This window comes from Pleurodeles waltl, chromosome 11 (genome assembly GCF_031143425.1).
Source record: "Pleurodeles waltl isolate 20211129_DDA chromosome 11, aPleWal1.hap1.20221129, whole genome shotgun sequence".
In the NCBI taxonomy this organism is placed as follows: Eukaryota; Metazoa; Chordata; class Amphibia; order Caudata; family Salamandridae; genus Pleurodeles; species Pleurodeles waltl.
In genome coordinates, this window is record NC_090450.1 from 1012715754 (window position 1) to 1012739352 (window position 23599).

Consider the following 23599-nt stretch of genomic DNA (forward strand, 5'->3'; position numbering starts at 1 on the left):
CACCCTCCCATCCCTTTAGACATGAGATTTAGGGTAAGGTGTGAGGGGGAATAGTAGGCGGGAAATGAGATAATAAATTGACCCTAAGCAACAGAGGGGTACCCAAGGCAGGGTACCCTGGATAACACCGAAGGTAGGATCCTGCAGTCCTGAATCAACTGGTGGATGTACACACGAGCTTGGGGGTTAGGGTGCCCAGATCGCTGGGGTGGGCACGGGGCTCCTGCTCCTGGCCACCCTATTGCACCCCCACGGCAGCTTGGTGTTGGGGTGAGATGATCCTCTAGTGCAGTGCCCGTTTGGTCTCCAGTCTGAACCTGTAAATGAGGCACAGATGAGCCTCTAATGCAGTGCCCGTTTGGTCTCCAGTTAGACCCTGTCTGTCATTGTTCATGAGTAAACGAGGCACAGATGAGCCTCTAATGCAGTGCCAAAGTGGTCTCCAGTTTGCCTCCTGTCTGTCATTGTTCACAAGTAAATGAGGCACAGCTGAGCCTCTAATGCAGTGCCGGTGTGGTCTCCAGTTTGCCTCCTGTCTGTCATTGTTCACAAGTAAATGAGGCACAGCTGAGCCTCTAATGCACTGCCGGTGTGGTCTCCAGTTTGACTCCTGTCTGTCACTGTTCACCAGTAAACGAGCCACAGATGAGCCTCTAATGCAGTGCCCGTGTGGTCTCCAGTCTGAACCTGTAAACGAGGCACAGCTGAGCCTCTAGTGCAGTGCCGTGTGGTCTATAGTTAGACCTTGTCTGTCATTGTTCACGAGTAAACGAGGCACAGATGAGCCTCTAATGCAGTGCCCGTGTGGTCTCCAGTTAGACCTTGTCTGTCATTGTTCACGAGTAAACGAGGCACAGATGAGCCTCTAATGCAGTGCCCGTGTGGTCTCCAGTTAGACCATGTCTGTCATTGTTCAAGAGTAACTGAGGCACAGATGAGCCTCTAGTTCAGTGCCGTGTGGTCTCCAGTTTCACTCCTGTCTGTCACTGTTCACGAGTAAATGAGGCACAGCTGAGCCTCTAATGCAGTGCCCGTGTGGTCTCCAGTTAGACCTTGTCTGTCATTGTTCACAAGTAAACGAGACACAGCTGAGCCTCTAATGCAGTGCTGTGTGGTCTCCAGTTTGACCCTGTCATTGTTCACAAGTAAATGAGGCACAGCTGAGCCTCTAGTGCAGTGCCCGTGTGGTCTTCAGTTTGACGCCTGTCTGTCACTGTTCCCGAGTAAACGAGGCACAGATGAGCCTCTAGTGCAGTGCCCGTGTGGTCTCCAGTTAGACCTTGTCTGTCATTGTTCACGAGTAAACGAGACACAGCTGAGCCTCTAATGCAGTGCCCGTGTGGTCTCCAGTTTGACCCTGTCATTGTTCACAAGTAAATGAGGCACAGCTGAGCCTCTAGTGCAGTGCCCGTGTGGTCTTCAGTTTGACTCCTGTCTGTCACTGTTCACGAGTAAACGAGGCACAGCTGAGCCTCTAATGCTGTGCCCTTGTGGTCTCCAGTTAGACCCTGTCTGTCATTGTTCATGAGTAAACAAGGCACAGATGAGCCTCTAATGCAGTGCCGGTGTGGTCTCCAGTTTGACTCCTGTCTGTCATTGTTCACAAGTAAATGAGGCACAGCTGAGCCTCTAATGCAGTGCCGGTGTGGTCTCCAGTTTGACTCCTGTCTGTCACTGTTCACCAGTAAACGAGCCACAGATGAGCCTCTAATGCAGTGCTGGTTGGTCTCCAGTTTGACTCCTGTCTGTCACTGTTCATGAGTAAACGAGGCACAGCTGAGCCTCTAATGCAGTGCCCGTGTGGTCTCCAGTTAGACCCTGTCTGTCATTGTTCACGAGTAAACGAGACACAGATGAGCCTCTAGTGCAGTGCCGGTGTGGTCTCCAGTTTGACTCCTGTCTGTCACTGTTCACGAGTAAACGAGCCACAGATGAGCCTCTAATGCAGTGCCCTTGTGGTCTCCAGTTTGCCTCCTGTCTGTCACTGTTCACGAGTAAATGAGGCACAGCTGAGCCTCTATTGCAGTGCCCGTGTGGTCTCCAGTTTGACTCCTGTCTGTCATTGTTCACAAGTAAATGAGGCACAGATGAGCCTCTAGTGCAGTGCCCGTGTGGTCTTCAGTTTGACTCCTGTCTGTCACTGTTCACGAGTAAACGAGGCACAGCTGAGCCTCTAATGCAGTGCCCTTGTGGTCTCCTGTTAGACCCTGTCTGTCATTGTTCATGAGTAAACAAGGCACAGATGAGCCTCTAATGCAGTGACGGTGTGGTCTCCAGTTTGACTCCTGTCTGTCATTGTTCACAAGTAAATGAGGCACAGCTGAGCCTCTAATACAGTGCCGGTGTGGTCTCCAGTTTGACTCCTGTCTGTCACTGTTCACGAGTAAACGAGCCACAGATGAGCCTCTAATGCAGTGCTGGTGTGGTCTCCAGTTTGACCCTGTCTGTCACTGTTCACGAGTAAACGAGGCACAGATGATCCTCCAGTGCAGTGCCCATTTGGTCTCCAGTCTGAACCTGTAAATGAGGCACAGATGAGCCTCTAATGCAGTGCCCGTGTGGTCTCCAGTTAGACCCTGTCTGTCATTGTTCATGAGTAAACGAGGCACAGATGAGCCTCTAATGCAGTGCCAAAGTGGTCTCCAGTTTGCCTCCTGTCTGTCATTGTTCACAAGTAAATGAGGCACAGCTGAGCCTCTAATGCAGTGCCGGTGTGGTCTCCAGTTTGACTCCTGTCTGTCACTGTTCACCAGTAAACGAGCCACAGATGAGCCTCTAATGCAGTGCCCGTGTGGTCTCCAGTCTGAACCTGTAAACGAGGCACAGCTGAGCCTCTAGTGCAGTGCCGTGTGGTCTCCAGTTAGACCTTGTCTGTCATTGTTCACGAGTAAACGAGGCACAGATGAGCCTCTAATGCAGTGCCCGTGTGGTCTCCAGTTAGACCTTGTCTGTCATTGTTCACGAGTAAACGAGGCACAGATGAGCCTCTAATGCAGTGCCCGTGTGGTCTCCAGTTAGACCATGTCTGTCATTGTTCAAGAGTAACTGAGGCACAGATGAGCCTCTAGTTCAGTGCCGTGTGGTCTCCAGTTTCACTCCTGTCTGTCACTGTTCACGAGTAAATGAGGCACAGCTGAGCCTCTAGTGCAGTGCCCGTGTGGTCTCCAGTTAGACCTTGTCTGTCATTGTTCACGAGTAAACGAGACACAGCTGAGCCTCTAATGCAGTGCCCGTGTGGTCTCCAGTTTGACCCTGTCATTGTTCACAAGTAAATGAGGCACAGCTGAGCCTCTAGTGCAGTGCCCGTGTGGTCTTCAGTTTGACTCCTGTCTGTCACTGTTCAAGAGTAAACGAGGCACAGCTGAGCCTCTAATGCTGTGCCCTTGTGGTCTCCAGTTAGACCCTGTCTGTCATTGTTCATGAGTAAACAAGGCACAGATGAGCCTCTAATGCAGTGCCGGTGTGGTCTCCAGTTTGACTCCTGTCTGTCATTGTTCACAAGTAAATGAGGCACAGCTGAGCCTCTAATGCAGTGCCGGTGTGGTGTCCAGTTTGACTCCTGTCTGTCACTGTTCACCAGTAAACGAGCCACAGATGAGCCTCTAATGCAGTGCTGGTGTGGTCTCCAGTTTGACTCCTGTCTGTCACTGTTCATGAGTAAACGAGGCACAGCTGAGCCTCTAATGCAGTGCCCGTGTGGTCTCCAGTTAGACCCTGTCTGTCATTGTTCACGAGTAAACGAGACACAGATGAGCCTCTAGTGCAGTGCCAAAGTGGTCTCCAGTTTGACTCCTGTCTGTCACTGTTCACGAGTAAACGAGCCACAGATGAGCCTCTAATGCAGTGCCCATGTGGTCTCCAGTTTGCCTCCTGTCTGTCACTGTTCACGAGTAAATGAGGCACAGCTGAGCCTCTAGTGCAGTGCCCGTGTGGTCTCCAGTTTGCCTCCTGTCTGTCACTGTTCACGAGTAAACGAGGCACAGATGAGCCTCTAATGCAGTGCCGGTGTGGTCTCCAGTTTGACTCCTGTCTGTCATTGTTTACAAGTAAATGAGGCACAGATGAGCCTCTAGTGCAGTGCCCGTGTGGTCTTCAGTTTGACTCCTGTCTGTCACTGTTCACGAGTAAACGAGGCACAGCTGAGCCTCTAATGCAGTGCCCTTGTGGTCTCCAGTTAGACCCTGTCTGTCATTGTTCATGAGTAAACAAGGCACAGATGAGCCTCTAATGCAGTGCCGGTGTGGTCTCCAGTTTGACTCCTGTCTGTCATTGTTCACAAGTAAATGAGGCGCAGCTGAGCCTCTAATGCAGTGCCGGTGTGGTCTCCAGTTTAACTCCTGTCTGTCACTGTTCACGAGTAAACGAGCCACAGATGAGCCTCTAATGCAGTGCTGGTGTGGTCTCCAGTTTGACTCCTGTCTGTCATTGTTCACGAGTAAACGAGACACAGATGAGCCTTTAATGCAGTGCCAAAGTGGTCTCCAGTTTGCCTCCTGTCTGTCACTGTTCATGAGTAAACAAGACACAGGTGAGCCTTTAATGCAGTGCCCGTGTGGTCTCCAGTTAGACCCTGGCTGTCATTGTTCACGAGTAAACAAGGCACAGATGAGCCTCTAATGCAGTGCCAAAGTGGTCTCCAGTTTGCCTCCTGTCTGTCACTTTTCACGAGTAAATGAGGCACAGCTGAGCCTCTAGTGCAGTGCCCGTGTGGTCTCCAGTTTGCCTCCTGTCTGTCACTGTTCACGAGTAAACGAGGCACAGCTGAGCCTCTAATGCAGTGCCCGTGTGGTCTCCAGTTTGACTCCTGTCTGTCACTGTTCACGAGTAAACGAGGCACAGATGAGCCTCTAATGTAGTGCCCGTGTGGTCTCCAGTTTGCCTCCTGTCTGTCACTGTTCACGAGTAAACGAGGCACAGATGAGCCTCTAATGCAGTGCGGTCTCCAGTTAAACCCTGTCTGTCACTGTTCACGAGTAAATGAGGCACAGCTGAGCCTCTAATGCAGTGCCCGTGTGGTCTCCAGTTTGACCCTGTCATTGTTCACAAGTAAATGAGGCACAGCTGAGCCTCTAGTGCAGTGCCCGTGTGGTCTTCAGTTTGACTCCTGTCTGTCACTGTTCACGAGTAAACGAGGCACAGCTGAGCCTCTAATGCTGTGCCCTTGTGGTCTCCAGTTAGACCCTGTCTGTCATTGTTCATGAGTAAACAAGGCACAGATGAGCCTCTAATGCAGTGCCGGTGTGGTCTCCAATTTGACTCCTGTCTGTCATTGTTCACAAGTAAATGAGGCACAGCTGAGCCTCTAATGCAGTGCCGGTGTGGTCTCCAGTTTGACTCCTGTCTGTCACTGTTCACCAGTAAACGAGCCACAGATGAGCCTCTAATGCAGTGCCCGTGTGGTCTCCAGTTTGACTCCTGTCTGTCACTGTTCACGAGTAAACGAGGCACAGTTGAGCCTCTAATGCAGTGCCAGTGTGGTCTCCAGTTAGACCCTGTCTGTCATTGTTCACGAGTAAACGAGACACAGATGAGCCTCTAGTGCAGTGCCCGTGTGGTCTCCAGTTTGACCCTGTCATTGTTCACAAGTAAATGAGGCACAGCTGAGCCTCTAGTGCAGTGCCCCTGTGGTCTCCAGTTTGACTCCTGTCTGTCACTGTTCACGAGTAAACGAGGCATAGATGAGCCTCTAGTGCAGTGCCCGTGTGGTCTCCAGTTAGACCCTGTCTGTCATTGTTCACAAGTAAATGAGGCACAGCTGAGCCTCTAGTGCAGTGCCCCTGTGGTCTCCAGTTTGCCTCCTGTCTGTCACTGTTCACGAGTAAATGAGGCACAGCTGAGCCTCTTGTGCAGTGCCCGTGTGGTCTCCAGTTAAACCCTGTCTGTCATTGTTCACAAGTAAATGAGGCACAGCTGAGCCTCTAGTGCTGTGCCCGTGTGGTCTCCAGTTTGACTCCTGTCTGTCACTGTTCACGAGTAAATGAGGCACAGCTGAGCCTCTAATGCAGTGCCGGTGTGGTCTCCAGTTAGGCCCTGTCTGTCATTGTTCATGAGTAAACGAGGCACAGATGAGCCTCTAATGCAGTGCCGGTGTGGTCTCCAGTTAGACCCTGTCTGTCACTGTTCACGAGTAAACGAGACACAGATGAGCCTCTAGTGCAGTGCCGTGTGGTCTCCAGTTAGACCCTGGCTGTCACTGTTCACGAGTAAATGAGGCACAGCTGAGCCTCTAATGCAGTGCCGGTGTGGTCTCCAGTTTGACTCCTGTCTGTCACTATTCACGAGTAAACAAGGCACAGATGAGCCTCTAATGCAGTGCCCGTGTGGTCTCCAGTTTGCCTCCTGTCTGTCACTGTTCACGAGTAAACGAGGCATTGATGTGCCTCTAATGCAGTGCTGGTGTGGTCTCCAGTTAGACCCTGTCTGTCATTGTTCACAAGTAAATGAGGTACAGCTGAGCCTCTACTGCAGTGCCCGTGTGGTCTCCAGTTTGACTCCTGTCTGTCACTGTTCACGAGTAAACGAGGCACAGATGAGCCTCTAATGCAGTGCCCGTGTGGTCTCCAGTTTCACTCCTGTCTGTCACTGTTCACGAGTAAACGAGGCACAGCTGAGCCTCTAATGCAGTGCCGGTGTGGTCTCCAGTTTGACTCCTGTCTGTCACTGTTCACGAGTAAACGAGGCACAGATGAGCCTCTAATGCAGTGCCGGTGCGGTCTCCAGTTAAACCCTGTCTGTCACTGTTCACGAGTAAATGAGGCACAGCTGAGCCTCTAATGCAGTGCCCGTGTGGTCTCCAGTTTGACCCTGTCATTGTTCACAAGTAAATGAGGCACAGCTGAGCCTCTAGTGCAGTGCCCGTGTGGTCTTCAGTTTGACTCCTGTCTGTCACTGTTCACGAGTAAACGAGGCACAGCTGAGCCACTAATGCAGTGCCCTTGTGGTCTCCAGTTAGACCCTGTCTGTCATTGTTCATGAGTAAACAAGGCACAGATGAGCCTCTAATGCAGTGCCGGTGTGGTCTCCAGTTTGACTCCTGTCTGTCATTGTTCACAAGTAAATGAGGCACAGCTGAGCCTCTAATGCAGTGCCGGTGTGGTCTCCAGTTTGACTCCTGTCTGTCACTGTTCACCAGTAAACGAGCCACAGATGAGCCTCTAATGCAGTGCCCGTGTGGTCTCCAGTTTGACTCCTGTCTGTCACTGTTCACGAGTAAACGAGGCACAGTTGAGCTTCTAATGCAGTGCCCGTGTGGTCTCCAGTTAGACCCTGTCTGTCATTGTTCATGAGTAAACGAGGCACAGATGAGCCTCTAATGCAGTGCCCGTGTGGTCTCCAGTTAGACCTTGTCTGTCATTGTTCACGAGTAAACGAGACACAGATGAGCCTTTAATGCAGTGCCCGTGTGGTCTCCAGTTAGACCCTGGCTGTCATTGTTCATGAGTAAACAAGGCACAGATGAGCCTCTAATGCAGTGCCAAAGTGGTCTCCAGTTTGCCTCCTGTCTTTCACTTTTCACGAGTAAATGAGGCACAGCTGAGCCTCTAGTGCAGTGCCCGTGTGGTCTCCAGTTTGCCTCCTGTCTGTCACTGTTCACGAGTAAACGAGGCACAGCTGAGCCTCTAATGCAGTGCCGGTGTGGTCTCCAGTTTGACTCCTGTCTGTCACTGTTCATGAGTAAATAAGGCACAGATGAGCCTCTAATGCAGTGCTGGTGTGGTCTCCAGTTTGACTCCTGTCTGTCACTGTTCACGAGTAAACAAGGCACAGATGAGCCTTTAATGTAGTGCCCGTGTGGTCTCCAGTTTGCCTCCTGTCTGTCACTGTTCACGAGTAAACGAGGCACAGATGAGCCTCTAATGCAGTGCCGGTGCGGTCTCCAGTTAAACCCTGTCTGTCACTGTTCACGAGTAAATGAGGCACAGCTGAGCCTCTAATGCAGTGCCCGTGTGGTCTCCAGTTTGACCCTGTCATTGTTCACAAGTAAATGAGGCACAGATGAGCCTCTAGTGCAGTGCCGGTGTGGTCTCCAGTTTGACTCCTGTCTGTCACTGTTCATGAGTAAACGAGGCACAGCTGAGCCTCTAATGCAGTGCCCGTGTGGTCTCCAGTTAGACCCTGTCTGTCATTGTTCATGAGTAAACGAGGCACAGATGAGTCTCTAATGCAGTGCCGGTGTGGTCTCCAGTTTGACTCCTGTCTGTCACTGTTCACGAGTAAATGAGGCACAGCTGAGCCTCTAATGCAGTGCCCGTGTGGTCTCCTGTTAGACCCTGTCTGTCACTGTTCACGAGTAAACGAGACACAGATGAGCCTCTAGTGCAGTGCTGTGTGGTCTCCAGTTAGACCCTGGCTGTCATTGTTCATGAGTAAACAAGGCACAGATGAGCCTCTAATGCAGTGCCAAAGTGGTCTCCAGTTTGCCTCCTGTCTGTCACTGTTCACGAGTAAATGAGGCACAGCTGAGCCTCTAGTGCAGTGCCCGTGTGGTCTCCAGTTTGCCTTCTGTCACTGTTCACGAGTAAACGAGGCACAGCTGAGCCTCTAATGCAGTGCCGGTGTGATCTCCAGTTTGACTCCTGTCTGTCACTATTCATGAGTAATCAAGGCACAGATGAGCCTCTAATGCAGTGCTGGTGTGGTCCCCAGTTTGACTCCTGTCTGTCACTGTTCATGAGTAAACGAGGCACAGCTGAGCCTCTAATGCAGTGCCCGTGTGGTCTCCAGTTAGACCCTGTCTGTCATTGTTCATGAGTAAACGAGGCACAGATGAGTCTCTAATGCAGTGCCGGTGTGGTCTCCAGTTTGACTCCTGTCTGTCACTGTTCATGAGTAAATGAGGCACAGCTGAGCCTCTAATGCAGTGCCGGTGTGGTCTCCAGTTTGACTCCTGTCTGTCACTGTTCACGAGTAAACGAGGCACAGATGAGCCTCTAATGCAGTGCCGGTGTGGTCTCCAGTTTGACTCCTGTCTGTCACTGTTCACGAGTAAACGAGGCACAGATGAGCCTCTAATGCAGTGCCGGTGTGGTCTCCAGTTTGACTCCTGTCTGTCACTGTTCACGAGTAAGCAAGGCACAGATGAGCCTCTAATGCAGTGCCCGTGTGGTCTCCAGTTTGCCTCCTGTCTGTCACTGTTCACGAGTAAACGAGGCACAGATGAGCCTCTAATGCAGTGCCGGTGCGGTCTCCAGTTAAACCCTGTCTGTCACTGTTCACGAGTAAAGGAGGCACAGCTGAGCCTCTAATGCAGTGCCGGTGTGGTCTCCAGTTTGACTGCTGTCTGTCACTGTTCACAAGTAAATGAGGCACAGCTGAGCCTCTAATGCAGTGCCGGTGTGGTCTCCAGTTTGACTCCTGTCTGTCACTGTTCACGAGTAAACGAGCCACAGATGAGCCTCTAATGCAGTGCCCGTGTGGTCTCCAGTTTGACCCTGTCATTGTTCACAAGTAAATGAGGCACAGCTGAGCCTCTAGTGCAGTGCCTGTGTGGTCTTCAGTTTGACTCCTGTCTGTCACTGTTCACGAGTAAACGAGGCACAGCTGAGCCTCTAATGCAGTGCCCTTGTGGTCTCCAGTTAGACCCTGTCTGTCATTGTTCATGAGTAAACAAGGCACAGATGAGCCTCTAATGCAGTGCCGGTGTGGTCTCCAGTTTGACTCCTGTCTGTCACTGTTCTCAAGTAAATGCGGCACAGCTGAGCCTCTAATGCAGTGCCGGTGTGGTCTCCAGTTTGACTCCTGTCTGTCACTGTTCACGAGTAAACGAGCCACAGATGAGCCTCTAGTGCAGTGCCAATGTGGTCTCCAGTTTGCCTCCTGTCTGTCACTGTTCACGAGTAAACGAGGCATAGATGAGCCTCTTATGCAGTGCTGGTGTGGTCTCCAGTTAGACCCTGTCTGTCATTGTTCACGAGTAAATGAGGCACAGCTGAGCCTCTAATGCAGTGCCCCTGTGGTCTCCAGTTAGACCCTGTCTGTCACTGTTCACAAGTAAACAAGACACAGATGAGCCTCTAGTGCAGTGCCCGTGTGGTCTCCAGTGTGACCCCCATCTGTCATTGTTCACGAGTAAACGAGACACAGATGAGCCTTTAATGCAGTGCCCGTGTGGTCTCCAGTTAGACCCTGTCTGTCATTGTTCATGAGTAAACAAGGCACAGCTGAGCCTCTAATGCAGTGCCCGTGTGGTCTCCAGTTAGACCCTGTCTGTCATTGTTCACAAGTAAATGAGGCACAGATGAGCCTCTAGTGCAGTGCCCGTGTGGTCTCCAGTTAGACCCTGTCTGTCATTGTTCACGAGTAAACGAGACACAGATGAGCCTCTAGTGCAGTGCCCCTGTGGTCTCCAGTTTGACTCCTGTCTGTCACTGTTCACGAGTAAATGAGGCACAGATGAGCCTCTAATGCAGTGCCCGTGTGGTCTCCAGTTAGACCCTGTCTGTCACTGTTCACGAGTAAACGAGACACAGATGAGCCTCTAGTGCAGTGCCCGTGTGGTCTCCAGTTAGACCCTGTCTGTCACTGTTCACGAGTAAACGAGACACAGCTGAGCCTCTAGTGCAGTGCCCCTGTGGTCTCCAGTTTGACTCCTGTTTGTCACTGTTCACGAGTAAACGAGGCACAGCTGAGCCTCTAATGCAGTGCTGGTGCGGTCTCCAGTTAAACCCTGTCTGTCACTGTTCACGAGTAAATGAAGCACAGCTGAGCCTCTAATGCAGTGCCCATGTGGTCTCCAGTTAGACCCTGGCTGTCATTGTTCATGAGTAAACGAGGCACAGATGAGCCTCTAATGCAGTGCCCGTGTGGTCTCCAGTTTGACCCTGTCTGTCACTGTTCACGAGTAAAGGAGGCACAGCTGAGCCTCTAATGCAGTGGCGGTGTGGTCCCCAGTTTGCCTCCTGTCTGTCACTGTTCATGAGTAAACGAGGCATAGATGTGCCTCTAAAGCAGTGCCCGTGTGGTCTCCAGTTAGACCCTGTCTGTCATTGTTCACGAGTAAACGAGACACAGATGAGCCTCTAGTGCAGTGCCCGTGTGGTCTCCAGTTTGACTCCTGTCTGTCACTGTTCACGAGTAAACGAGGCACAGCTGAGCCTCTAATGCAGTGCCCGTGTGGTCTCCAGTTAGACCCTGTCTGTCATTGTTCACGAGTAAACGAGACACAGATGAGCCTCTAGTGCAGTGCCCGTCTGGTCTCCAGTTTGACTCCTGTCTGTCACTGTTCACGAGTAAACGAGGAACAGCTGAGCCTCTAATGCAGTGCCCGTGTGGTCTCCAGTTAGACCCTGTCTGTCATTGTTCATGAGTAAACGAGGCACAGCTGAGCCTCTAGTGCAGTGCCCGTGTGGTCTCCAGTTTGACTCCTGTCTGTCACTGTTCACGAGTAAACGAGACACAGCTGAGCCTCTAGTGCAGTGCTTGTCTGGTCTCCAGTTTGACTCCTGTCTGTCACTGTTCACGAGTAAACGAGACACAGATGAGCCTCTAGTGCAGTGCCCGTCTGGTCTCCAGTTTGACTCCTGTCTGTCACTGTTCACGAGTAAACGAGACACAGATGAGCCTCTAGTGCAGTGCTGGTGTGGTCTCCAGTTTGACTCCTGTCTGTCACTGTTCATGAGTAAACGAGACACAGCTGAGCCTCTAGTGCAGTGCCCGTCTGGTCTCCAGTTTGACTCCTGTCTGTTACTGTTCACGAGTAAACGAGACACAGATGAGCCTCTAGTGCAGTGCCCGTCTGGTCTCCAGTTTGACTCCTGTCTGTCACTGTTCACGAGTAAACGAGACACAGATGAGCCTCTAATGCAGTGCCCGTGTGGTCTCCAGTTAGACCCTGTCTGTCACTGTTCACGAGTAAACGAGACACAGATGAGCCTCTAGTGCAGTGCTGTGTGGTCTCCAGTTAGACCCTGGCTGTCATTGTTCATGAGTAAACAAGGCACAGATGAGCCTGTAATGCAGTGCCAAAGTGGTCTCCAGTTTGCCTCCTGTCTGTCACTGTTCACGAGTAAATGAGGCACAGCTGAGCCTCTAGTGCAGTGCCCGTGTGGTCTCCAGTTTGCCTTCTGTCTGTCACTGTTCACGAGTAAACGAGGCACAGCTGAGCCTCTAATGCAATGCCGGTGTGATCTCCAGTTTGACTCCTGTCTGTCACTATTCATGAGTAAACAAGGCACAGATAAGCCTCTAATGCAGTGCTGGTGTGGTCCCCAGTTTGACTCCTGTCTGTCACTGTTCATGAGTAAACGAGGCACAGCTGAGCCTCTAATGCAGTGCCCGTGTGGTCTCCAGTTAGACCCTGTCTGTCATTGTTCATGAGTAAACGAGGCACAGATGAGTCTCTAATGCAGTGCCTGTGTGGTCTCCAGTTTGACTCCTGTCTGTCACTGTTCACGAGTAAACGAGGCACAGCTGAGCCTCTAATGCAGTGCCCGTGTGGTCTCCAGTTTGACTCCTGTCTGTCACTGTTCACGAGTAAACGAGGCACAGCTGAGCCTCTAATGCAGTGCCGGTGTGGTCTCCAGTTTGACTCCTGTCTGTCACTGTTCACGAGTAAACGAGGCACAGCTGAGCCTCTAATGCAGTGCCGGTGTGGTCTCCAGTTTGACTCCTGTCTGTCACTGTTCACGAGTAAACGAGGCACAGATGAGCCTCTAATGCAGTGCCGGTGTGGTCTCCAGTTTGACTCCTGTCTGTCACTGTTCATGAGTAAGCAAGGCACAGATGAGCCTCTAATGCAGTGCCCGTGTGGTCTCCAGTTTGCCTCCTGTCTGTCACTGTTCACGAGTAAACGAGGCACAGATGAGGCTCTAATGCAGTGCCGGTGCGGTCTCCAGTTAAACCCTGTCTGTCACTGTTCACGAGTAAAGGAGGCACAGCTGAGCCTCTAATGCAGTGCCGGTGTGGTCTCCAGTTTGACTCCTGTCTGTCACTGTTCACAAGTAAATGAGGCACAGCTGAGCCTCTAATGCAGTGCCGGTGTGGTCTCCAGTTTGACTCCTGTCTGTCACTGTTCACGAGTAAACGAGCCACTGATGAGCCTCTAATGCAGTGCCCGTGTGGTCTCCAGTTTGACCCTGTCATTGTTCACAAGTAAATGAGGCACAGCTGAGCCTCTAGTGGAGTGCCTGTGTGGTCTTCAGTTTGACTCCTGTCTGTCACTGTTCACGAGTAAACGAGGCACAGCTGAGCCTCTAATGCAGTGCCCTTGTGGTCTCCAGTTAGACCCTGTGTGTCATTGTTCATGAGTAAACAAGGCACAGATGAGCCTCTAATGCAGTGCCGGTGTGGTCTCCAGTTTGACTCCTGTCTGTCACTGTTCACAAGTAAATGAGGCACAGCTGAGCCTCTAATGCAGTGCCGGTGTGGTCTCCAGTTTGACTCCTGTCTGTCACTGTTCACGAGTAAACGAGGCACAGATGAGCCTCTAATGCAGTGCCGGTGTGGTCTCCAGTTTGACTCCTGTCTGTCACTGTTCACGAGTAAGCAAGGCACAGATGAGCCTCTAATGCAGTGCCCGTGTGGTCTCCAGTTTGCCTCCTGTCTGTCACTGTTCACGAGTAAACGAGGCACAGATGAGCCTCTAATGCAGTGCCGGTGCGGTCTCCAGTTAAACCCTGTCTGTCACTGTTCACGAGTAAAGGAGGCACAGCTGAGCCTCTAATGCAGTGCCGGTGTGGTCTCCAGTTTGACTGCTGTCTGTCACTGTTCACAAGTAAATGAGGCACAGCTGAGCCTCTAATGCAGTGCCGGTGTGGTCTCCAGTTTGACTCCTGTCTGTCACTGTTCACGAGTAAACGAGGCACAGATGAGCCTCTAATGCAGTGCCGGTGTGGTCTCCAGTTTGACTCCTGTCTGTCACTGTTCACGAGTAAGCAAGGCACAGATGAGCCTCTAATGCAGTGCCCGTGTGGTCTCCAGTTTGCCTCCTGTCTGTCACTGTTCACGAGTAAACGAGGCACAGATGAGCCTCTAATGCAGTGCCGGTGCGGTCTCCAGTTAAACCCTGTCTGTCACTGTTCACGAGTAAAGGAGGCACAGCTGAGCCTCTAATGCAGTGCCGGTGTGGTCTCCAGTTTGACTGCTGTCTGTCACTGTTCACAAGTAAATGAGGCACAGCTGAGCCTCTAATGCAGTGCCCGTGTGGTCTCCAGTTAGACCCTGTCTGTCACTGTTCACGAGTAAACGAGACACAGATGAGCCTCTAGTGCAGTGCCCGTGTGGTCTCCAGTTAGACCCTGTCTGTCACTGTTCACGAGTAAACGAGACACAGCTGAGCCTCTAGTGCAGTGCCCCTGTGGTCTCCAGTTTGACTCCTGTTTGTCACTGTTCACGAGTAAACGAGGCACAGCTGAGCCTCTAATGCAGTGCTGGTGCGGTCTCCAGTTAAACCCTGTCTGTCACTGTTCACGAGTAAATGAAGCACAGCTGAGCCTCTAATGCAGTGCCCATGTGGTCTCCAGTTAGACCCTGGCTGTCATTGTTCATGAGTAAACGAGGCACAGATGAGCCTCTAATGCAGTGCCCGTGTGGTCTCCAGTTTGACCCTGTCTGTCACTGTTCACGAGTAAAGGAGGCACAGCTGAGCCTCTAATGCAGTGGCGGTGTGGTCCCCAGTTTGCCTCCTGTCTGTCACTGTTCATGAGTAAACGAGGCATAGATGTGCCTCTAAAGCAGTGCCCGTGTGGTCTCCAGTTAGACCCTGTCTGTCATTGTTCACGAGTAAACGAGACACAGATGAGCCTCTAGTGCAGTGCCCGTGTGGTCTCCAGTTTGACTCCTGTCTGTCACTGTTCACGAGTAAACGAGGCACAGCTGAGCCTCTAATGCAGTGCCCGTGTGGTCTCCAGTTAGACCCTGTCTGTCATTGTTCACGAGTAAACGAGACACAGATGAGCCTCTAGTGCAGTGCCCGTCTGGTCTCCAGTTTGACTCCTGTCTGTCACTGTTCACGAGTAAACGAGGCACAGCTGAGCCTCTAATGCAGTGCCCGTGTGGTCTCCAGTTAGACCCTGTCTGTCATTGTTCATGAGTAAACGAGGCACAGCTGAGCCTCTAGTGCAGTGCCCGTGTGGTCTCCAGTTTGACTCCTGTCTGTCACTGTTCACGAGTAAACGAGACACAGCTGAGCCTCTAGTGCAGTGCCCGTCTGGTCTCCAGTTTGACTCCTGTCTGTCACTGTTCACGAGTAAACGAGACACAGATGAGCCTCTAGTGCAGTGCCCGTCTGGTCTCCAGTTTGACTCCTGTCTGTCACTGTTCACGAGTAAAAGAGACACAGATGAGCCTCTAGTGCAGTGCTGGTGTGGTCTCCAGTTTGACTCCTGTCTGTCACTGTTCATGAGTAAACGAGACACAGATGAGCCTCTAGTGCAGTGCCCGTCTGGTCTCCAGTTTGACTCCTGTCTGTTACTGTTCACGAGTAAACGAGACACAGATGAGCCTCTAGTGCAGTGCCTGTCTGGTCTCCAGTTAGACCCTGGCTGTCATTGTTCATGAGTAAACAAGGCACAGATGAGCCTCTAATGCAGTGCCAAAGTGGTCTCCAGTTTGCCTCCTGTCTGTCACTGTTCACGAGTAAATGAGGCACAGCTGAGCCTCTAGTGCAGTGCCCGTGTGGTCTCCAGTTTGCCTTCTGTCTGTCACTGTTCACGAGTAAACGAGGCACAGCTGAGCCTCTAATGCAATGCCGGTGTGATCTCCAGTTTGACTCCTGTCTGTCACTATTCATGAGTAAACAAGGCACAGATGAGCCTCTAATGCAGTGCTGGTGTGGTCCCCAGTTTGACTCCTGTCTGTCACTGTTCATGAGTAAACGAGGCACAGCTGAGCCTCTAATGCAGTGCCCGTGTGGTCTCCAGTTAGACCCTGTCTGTCATTGTTCATGAGTAAACGAGGCACAGATGAGTCTCTAATGCAGTGCCTGTGTGGTCTCCAGTTTGACTCCTGTCTGTCACTGTTCACGAGTAAACGAGGCACAGCTGAGCCTCTAATGCAGTGCCCGTGTGGTCTCCAGTTTGACTACTGTCTGTCACTGTTCACGAGTAAACAAGGCACAGCTGAGCCTCTAATGCAGTGCCGGTGTGGTCTCCAGTTTGACTCCTGTCTGTCACTGTTCACGAGTAAACGAGGCACAGATGAGCCTCTAATGCAGTGCCGGTGTGGTCTCCAGTTTGACTCCTGTCTGTCACTGTTCACGAGTAAACGAGGCACAGATGAGCCTCTAATGCAGTGCCGGTGTGGTCTCCAGTTTGACTCCTGTCTGTCACTGTTCATGAGTAAGCAAGGCACAGATGAGCCTCTAATGCAGTGCCCGTGTGGTCTCCAGTTTGCCTCCTGTCTGTCACTGTTCACGAGTAAACGAGGCACAGATGAGGCTCTAATGCAGTGCCGGTGCGGTCTCCAGTTAAACCCTGTCTGTCACTGTTCACGAGTAAAGGAGGCACAGCTGAGCCTCTAATGCAGTGCCGGTGTGGTCTCCAGTTTGACTCCTGTCTGTCACTGTTCACAAGTAAATGAGGCACAGCTGAGCCTCTAATGCAGTGCCGGTGTGGTCTCCAGTTTGACTCCTGTCTGTCACTGTTCACGAGTAAACGAGCCACTGATGAGCCTCTAATGCAGTGCACGTGTGGTCTCCAGTTTGACCCTGTCATTGTTCACAAGTAAATGAGGCACAACTGAGCCTCTAGTGGAGTGCCTGTGTGGTCTTCAGTTTGACTCCTGTCTGTCACTGTTCACGAGTAAACGAGGCACAGCTGAGCCTCTAATGCAGTGCCCTTGTGGTCTCCAGTTAGACCCTGTGTGTCATTGTTCATGAGTAAACAAGGCACAGATGAGCCTCTAATGCAGTGCCGGTGTGGTCTCCAGTTTGACTCCTGTCTGTCACTGTTCACAAGTAAATGAGGCACAGCTGAGCCTCTAATGCAGTGCCGGTGTGGTCTCCAGTTTGACTCCTGTCTGTCACTGTTCACGAGTAAACGAGCCACAGATGAGCCTCTAATGCAGTGCCAATGTGGTCTCCAGTTTGCCTCCTGTCTGTCACTGTTCACGAGTAAACGAGGCATAGATGAGCCTCTAATGCAGTGCTGGTGTGGTCTCCAGTTAGACCCTGTCTGTCATTGTTCACGAGTAAATGAGGCACAGCTGAGCCTCTAATGCAGTGCCCCTGTGGTCTCCAGTTAGACCCTGTCTGTCACTGTTCACGAGTAAACAAGACACAGATGAGCCTCTAGTGCAGTGCCCGTGTGGTCTCCAGTGTGACCCCCATCTGTCATTGTTCACGAGTAAACGAGACACAGATGAGCCTTTAATGCAGTGCCCGTGTGGTCTCCAGTTAGACCCTGTCTGTCATTGTTCATGAGTAAACAAGGCACAGCTGAGCCTCTAATGCAGTGCCCGTGTGGTCTCCAGTTAGACCCTGTCTGTCATTGTTCACAAGTAAATGAGGCACAGATGAGCCTCTAGTGCAGTGCCCGTGTGGTCTCCAGTTAGACCCTGTCTGTCATTGTTCACGAGTAAACGAGACACAGATGAGCCTCTAGTGCAGTGCCCCTGTGGTCTCCAGTTTGACTCCTGTCTGTCACTGTTCACGAGTAAATGAGGCACAAATGAGACTCTAATGCAGTGCCCGTGTGGTCTCCAGTTAGACCCTGTCTGTCACTGTTCACAAGTAAACGAGACACAGATGAGCCTCTAGTGCAGTGCCCCTGTGGTCTCCAGTTTGACTCCTGTTTGTCACTGTTCACGAGTAAACGAGGTACAGCTGAGCCTCTAATGCAGTGCTGGTGCGGTCTCCAGTTAAACCCTGTTTGTCACTGTTCACAAGTAAATGAGGCACAGCTGAGCCTCTAATGCAGTGCCCATGTGGTCTCCAGTTAGACCCTGGCTGTCATTGTTCATGATTAAACGAGGCACAGATGAGCGTCTAATGCAGTGCCCGTGTGGTCTCCAGTTTGACCCTGTCTGTCACTGTTCACGAGTAAACGAGGCACAGGTGAGCCTCTAATGCAGTGCCGGTGTGGTCTCCAGTTTGACTCCTGTCTGTCACTGTTCACGAGTAAACGAGGCACAGCTGAGCCTCTAATGCAGTGCCGGTGTGGTCCCCAGTTTGCCTCCTGTCTGTCACTGTTCATGAGTAAACGAGGCATAGATGTGCCTCTAAAGCAGTGCCCGTGTGGTCTCCAGTTAGACCCTGTCTGTCATTGTTCACGGGTAAACGAGACACAGATGAGCCTCTAGTGCAGTGCCCGTGTGGTCTCCAGTTTGACTCCTGTCTGTCACTGTTCACGAGTAAACGAGGCACAGCTGAGCCTCTAATGCAGTGCCCGTGTGGTCTCCAGTTAGACCCTGTCTGTCATTGTTCACGAGTAAACGAGACACAGATGAGCCTCTAGTGCAGTGCCCGTCTGGTCTCCAGTTTGACTCCTGTCTGTCACTGTTCACGAGTAAACGAGGCACAGCTGAGCCTCTAATGCAGTGCCCGTGTGGTCTCCAGTTAGACCCTGTCTGTCATTGTTCATGAGTAAACGAGGCACAGCTGAGCCTCTAGTGCAGTGCCCGTGTGGTCTCCAGTTTGACTCCTGTCTGTCACTGTTCACGAGTAAACGAGACACAGCTGAGCCTCTAGTGCAGTGCCCGTCTGGTCTCCAGTTTGACTCCTGTCTGTCACTGTTCACGAGTAAACGAGACACAGATGAGCCTCTAGTGCAGTGCCCGTCTGGTCTCCAGTTTGACTCCTGTCTGTCACTGTTCACGAGTAAACGAGACACAGATGAGCCTCTAGTGCAGTGCTGGTGTGGTCTCCAGTTTGACTCCTGTCTGTCACTGTTCATGAGTAAACGAGACACAGCTGAGCCTCTAGTGCAGTGCCCGTCTGGTCTCCAGTTTGACTCCTGTCTGTTACTGTTCACTAGTAAACGAGACACAGATGAGCCTCTAGTGCAGTGCCCGTCTGGTCTCCAGTTTGACTCCTGTCTGTCACTGTTCACGAGTAAACAAGACACAGTTGAGCCTCTAATGCAGTGCCCGTCTGGTCTCCAGTTAGACCCTGTCTGTCACTGTTCACGAGTAAACGAGGCACAGCTGAGCCTCTAATGCAGTGCCCGTGTGGTCTCCAGTTAGACCCTGTCTGTCATTGTTCACTAGTAAACGAGGCACAGCTGAGCCTCTAATGCAGTGCTGTTGTGGTCTCCAGTTTGACTCCTGTCTGTCACTGTTCATGAGTAAATGAGGCACAGCTGAGCCTCTAATGCAGTGCCCGTGTGGTCTCCAGTTAGACCCTGTCTGTCATTGTTCATGAGTAAACGAGGCACAGCTGAGCCTCTAATGCAGTGCCGGTGCGGTCTCCAGTTAGACCCTGTCTGTCACTGTTCACAAGTAAATGAGGCACAGCTGAGCCTCTAATGCAGTGCCCGTGTGGTCTCCAGTTTGACTCCTGTCTGTCACTGTTCACGAGTAAACGAGGCACAGTTGAGCCTCTAATGCAGTGCCGGTGTGGTCTCCAGTTAGACCCTGTCTGTCACTGTTCACAAGTAAATAAGGCACAGCTGAGCCTCTAATGCAGTGCCCGTGTGGTCTCCAGTTTGACTCCTGTCTGTCACTGTTCACGAGTAAACGAGACACAGCTGAGCCTCTAATGCAGTGCCGCTGCGGTCTCCAGTTAGACCCTGTCTGTCACTGTTCACAAGTAAATGAGGCACAGCTGAGCCTCTAATGCAGTGCCCGTGTGGTCTCCAGTTTGACTCCTGTCTGTCATTGTTCACGAGTAAACGAGACACAGATGAGCCTTTAATGCAGTGCTGGTGCGGTCTCCAGTTTGACCCCAGTGGACTGTGCCTTAAATCTGTGATAAATGCTGAGGTTTATCAATTACTAATTAGACACGTCAGGTGCTCACCTCCTCATGTGGTTTCTACAATAATATCCTGCACGGGGACTAATATGAAACTAGGGGTATGTTTATGCAAAAATACATGAATTGTTATGAGATGTATATATATATTTTTTACAGTAAACTATACCTTCTTTACAGTGGACCATTCCCAAGAAGCAGTTAATAGAAGAGGCCCTTGTGTGCGGATAAAAAAAACACTCTTTGCCCACTCCTGCTTCTCTAAAATCAACAACAATAGGCTTCCGGAACCTTCCTTTGTCTCATGACTCAGCTCTGGCTCTGAGCCCCACTGTGACCTCATTCACTGGCTGGCCCTTTAAAAGTGTTACCTTGTTCAGGGTTGGCTGTTGTTTCCAGGTGTGTTGTGAGGTCAGTAGAAATGATTGGCCCCTCCCTGTCCACCCATCCTACTGGAAGTACACGCACAAGCCCTCCCTCCCTGGTACGGAGGTCGAATGCTGGTCTCCCAGGGTCCGGGGTGCAGGGCGGAGGAGCGTTGCCCGCAAGCAGCAAACCTTTTACTAAAAAATTATAATAAGCTATGTTTATTATCGGTTTTTAGTCAAAGGGGTGGGGCCACGGGCTGTGACGAGCACTGAGGGGAGTGCACAGCCCTGCCCCTCATTGTGCATGTATGTTTGGTTGGGCGTCTTGGGCCGGCCACTCATGCGTAGCAGGGTGTCTCCAGCCCGGCACTGAGTTGCCGGGCTGGAGAGAGCAGGCACAGGCTCCCAGTCTGCCTGGGATAGCCATAGCTGGGATCTCCCAGCCAATCCTGGCGCGGTTCTGAGCAGCGCCACGATTGGAGCAGGGCAGGCTGGGAGCCTCTGCCTGCAGCAGAGAAGCGGATGGAGCATTGCGGCGGTGTTTATTTTTATTTTTTATTAATTTAAAAATGCTACACCCAGACAGACCACTTCCCTGGAACGCGACAAGCCTGTGAGGAACTCAAGGGGTCCTTGGACAGGAAGAAACGCCTGCGCTACTCCATCTGGCTATGTGGTCTCCCGGTGAACAAAGGCCCAATGATGTAAAAGGTTTGGGTTAAGAACCCTGAAAGGAAGAGTTGGAAACTCGTGAGTGTCATTAGATCGAGTCAGACAATCCTCTCAGGGATCCTCATTATAAGATCTCTTTTCTTCGCCACTGGGGCAAGAGAGGGGCTTCCATGGATGTGATCCAAACACATGCAATCAAGAGACTCTTTCTCAGATGCATGGTGCATCAGGAGGGAGTTACACTTGCTCTGCGGTGGCGTTGGGAAGACGCCACTGGTACCAAGCAGGACATTGCGCATGGCTGCTGAGTGACGAAGAGTTCTCGCGATAAGAAGCTTTCCAGAGACTGGGGCCCAGATGCGGAGGTCTTCCTCAAGCTTCTGACAAGTGTGGGTGTAGTGATCTCATCAGTGACCACCTTCCTGCTTCTTCAGGTAGAGAACCGAAGCAGGGGCCCCGGTGCTGACGCACCCTCCCACAATACCTCCTTATGCATCAGTCCACTGATTGCTGTAGTTTAATTCCAAAGCTGCATAAGCCATGTTTGATACCGGGGCACCAATGCATTGACCTCACAATATTTATACCAATAAATAACAAGAAGAAGGTTGGAATAGGGTTGGGTATTAACTATAAGTGGCAAATACCACCTCCCCTCAGTGAGGTATTTACCATGTGTGTAACTCCCTCCGATTCTGAGTTCTCAAAAAGAAAACAAGGCTTAGCATGTGGAACTGGTCTTTAACACACTGAACTCTGCAGGCTTTGCCTTGTTTCCTTGGCCTCCTTCCCCAGTACATTTAGGCAGGAGAAACCTGCAAACGTCAGATCATGTAGCATGTAACTTCACCTTTGTAATTGCATCTGCCACATCGGAGGTGGCCCTGGGGAGGCAGCCCTACACCGGAGTGACCCTGCCCCGTCTGTGCAAGCTTCCACTATGCTCCGCCCTCGGTCAGACTGGGACAGAACATAGAACCAGGCACCGGAAGAAAGGTGCCCCACATTAGAGAACCACAGAGCTAACAATGTGGCCAAGTTTGTAGATCAGGTCAGTTTTTAACTTGTAAAGACACGTTGCAGGGGTATTTTGCAATGAATGGAAGGCTGCATGCATTTGCGTTTGCTACAGGTACTGCGTGTGGTAATATCAGTCAACTGTAAAAACCAGCCCACCTGGCTATAAAACAGGCCCACAAACTGCTATAAATCCAGCTCACTCACTGATCTGCCAGGCCAGCCCATCAGGAACTGTCTGATTCACTCATTCATGGAGGTAGAACTCTCACCCATAGACCGCCTGCACTAGACGCCAAGGTACCAGCTGTCTCTCCAGTGCTGCAGGACCTGCTGCGGAAACACCTTCCCACCAGCGCATCTCCCCTCCCATGCAAACCTTGCAACCTGCATGAACCTGCATGAACCACCACACGTCCAAACCTCTCCCACCCATCTCACGGTACCTGCTGAGGCGCGTGAAGGAGCTCCTGGGCCACGGTTGTCGAGACGATAACCTTCTTACTTCCGGCACCTGGCTGAAGGAACAGAGACAGCCCAGCCACCAGCTGCACTCCCAGGTCAGTGATGGCCACTTTATCCTCCACCACGGTCACTGTCTTCTCAGCAAGAATGGAGTCCGAAAGAGGAGACAGCACCTTCAGTGGAAAAACAAAGGAATGATTAGGAAAAAAGTAGTGAACAGGAATTTTACCTTGTCATTGTATTGTCTTCATTCTGAGCATCTGTGTCCTGGTAATGGTAAACACACAGAAACCTGCAGTAATTGAGCTGTAGACAATGAAAAGCCAGCACAGAAAGCACACTTTGAGATTGAGAGAGTCACACACCAAAACAAGCAGAAGATACTGTATTAAACTCCTCCGGACACCGACACAACATTCAGTTGTAGTAAAGGTAGCCTGGCACATCTCACCAAAGACCAGGAGGCAGCAACAGTCAGACTGTGCTGCTATAAGCCCTGGGTGTACTGGATATGGGACACCCTGGTCTCCGTGTTGTCATCTTGATTGATCGGATACATTTCTGATGCATGGGACTCGTGTCACATGTCCCCTGACAGGTGCCTTCCCTCTTTTGGCCATGGCCCACACACGGAGAGGAAGAGTCTGCTGGATTTAGATCTTGGCGGACGAGTTACTCCTATGGGAGTTAGATTTCAGGAAATGGGATATCTGTCACCATTGTGATGGAGTAACTCATCCGCCAAGATCTAAGTCGAGCACTCTGTTGGATGATTGGTTTCAAGATCCAAGAAGCAGAAACCACCTATTCATCACTTGTGTGGCAACAATGATGCAAAAGTCATACTTGGAAGAGAAACTTAACCATTGCTGAAAGCCCAGCAGGGACTCTGACAACACCAACCCAAAACATCACAATATTCAGAAAAAAACAGGAAGGTAAGGGGCCAAAAACAGGGCAACACATGTATGTGTCCCAAGCCAAGCAGCAGACTGAGCGGAAAGCTTGGCTACAGAAATGGGGGCATCATACCATGTGTCCCAATCCTGCCAGGAGCCATATGGACAGTCCCTGGAATATGACTAGTGTAATCAACCCATGTGCCTCAAGCAAACCGAAAGGCTTGTGAACAGAATTGATCAACCAAGCCACGTGCCACAAACTCATCCAGAGATCATACTGGAAAACCAGAGACAAACAGAAGGCAGCCAACCCTTTATACCTTAAGCCG

At 51.3% G+C, this 23599-nt stretch overlaps 1 protein-coding gene across 2 annotated transcripts in view; it reads right to left on the reverse strand.

Annotated features, from left to right (window-relative positions):
• The window catches only part of TMEM132C (transmembrane protein 132C), a 1220720-nt gene that overhangs the window by 30484 nt on the left and 1166637 nt on the right, over nucleotides 1-23599 (reverse strand). For both annotated transcript variants that reach the window (XM_069215371.1, XM_069215372.1), the window contains exon 8: nucleotides 22350-22541. In XM_069215371.1, coding sequence (XP_069071472.1) covers nucleotides 22350-22541 — 192 coding nt within the window. The remainder of the gene's footprint in view (nucleotides 1-22349; nucleotides 22542-23599) is intronic.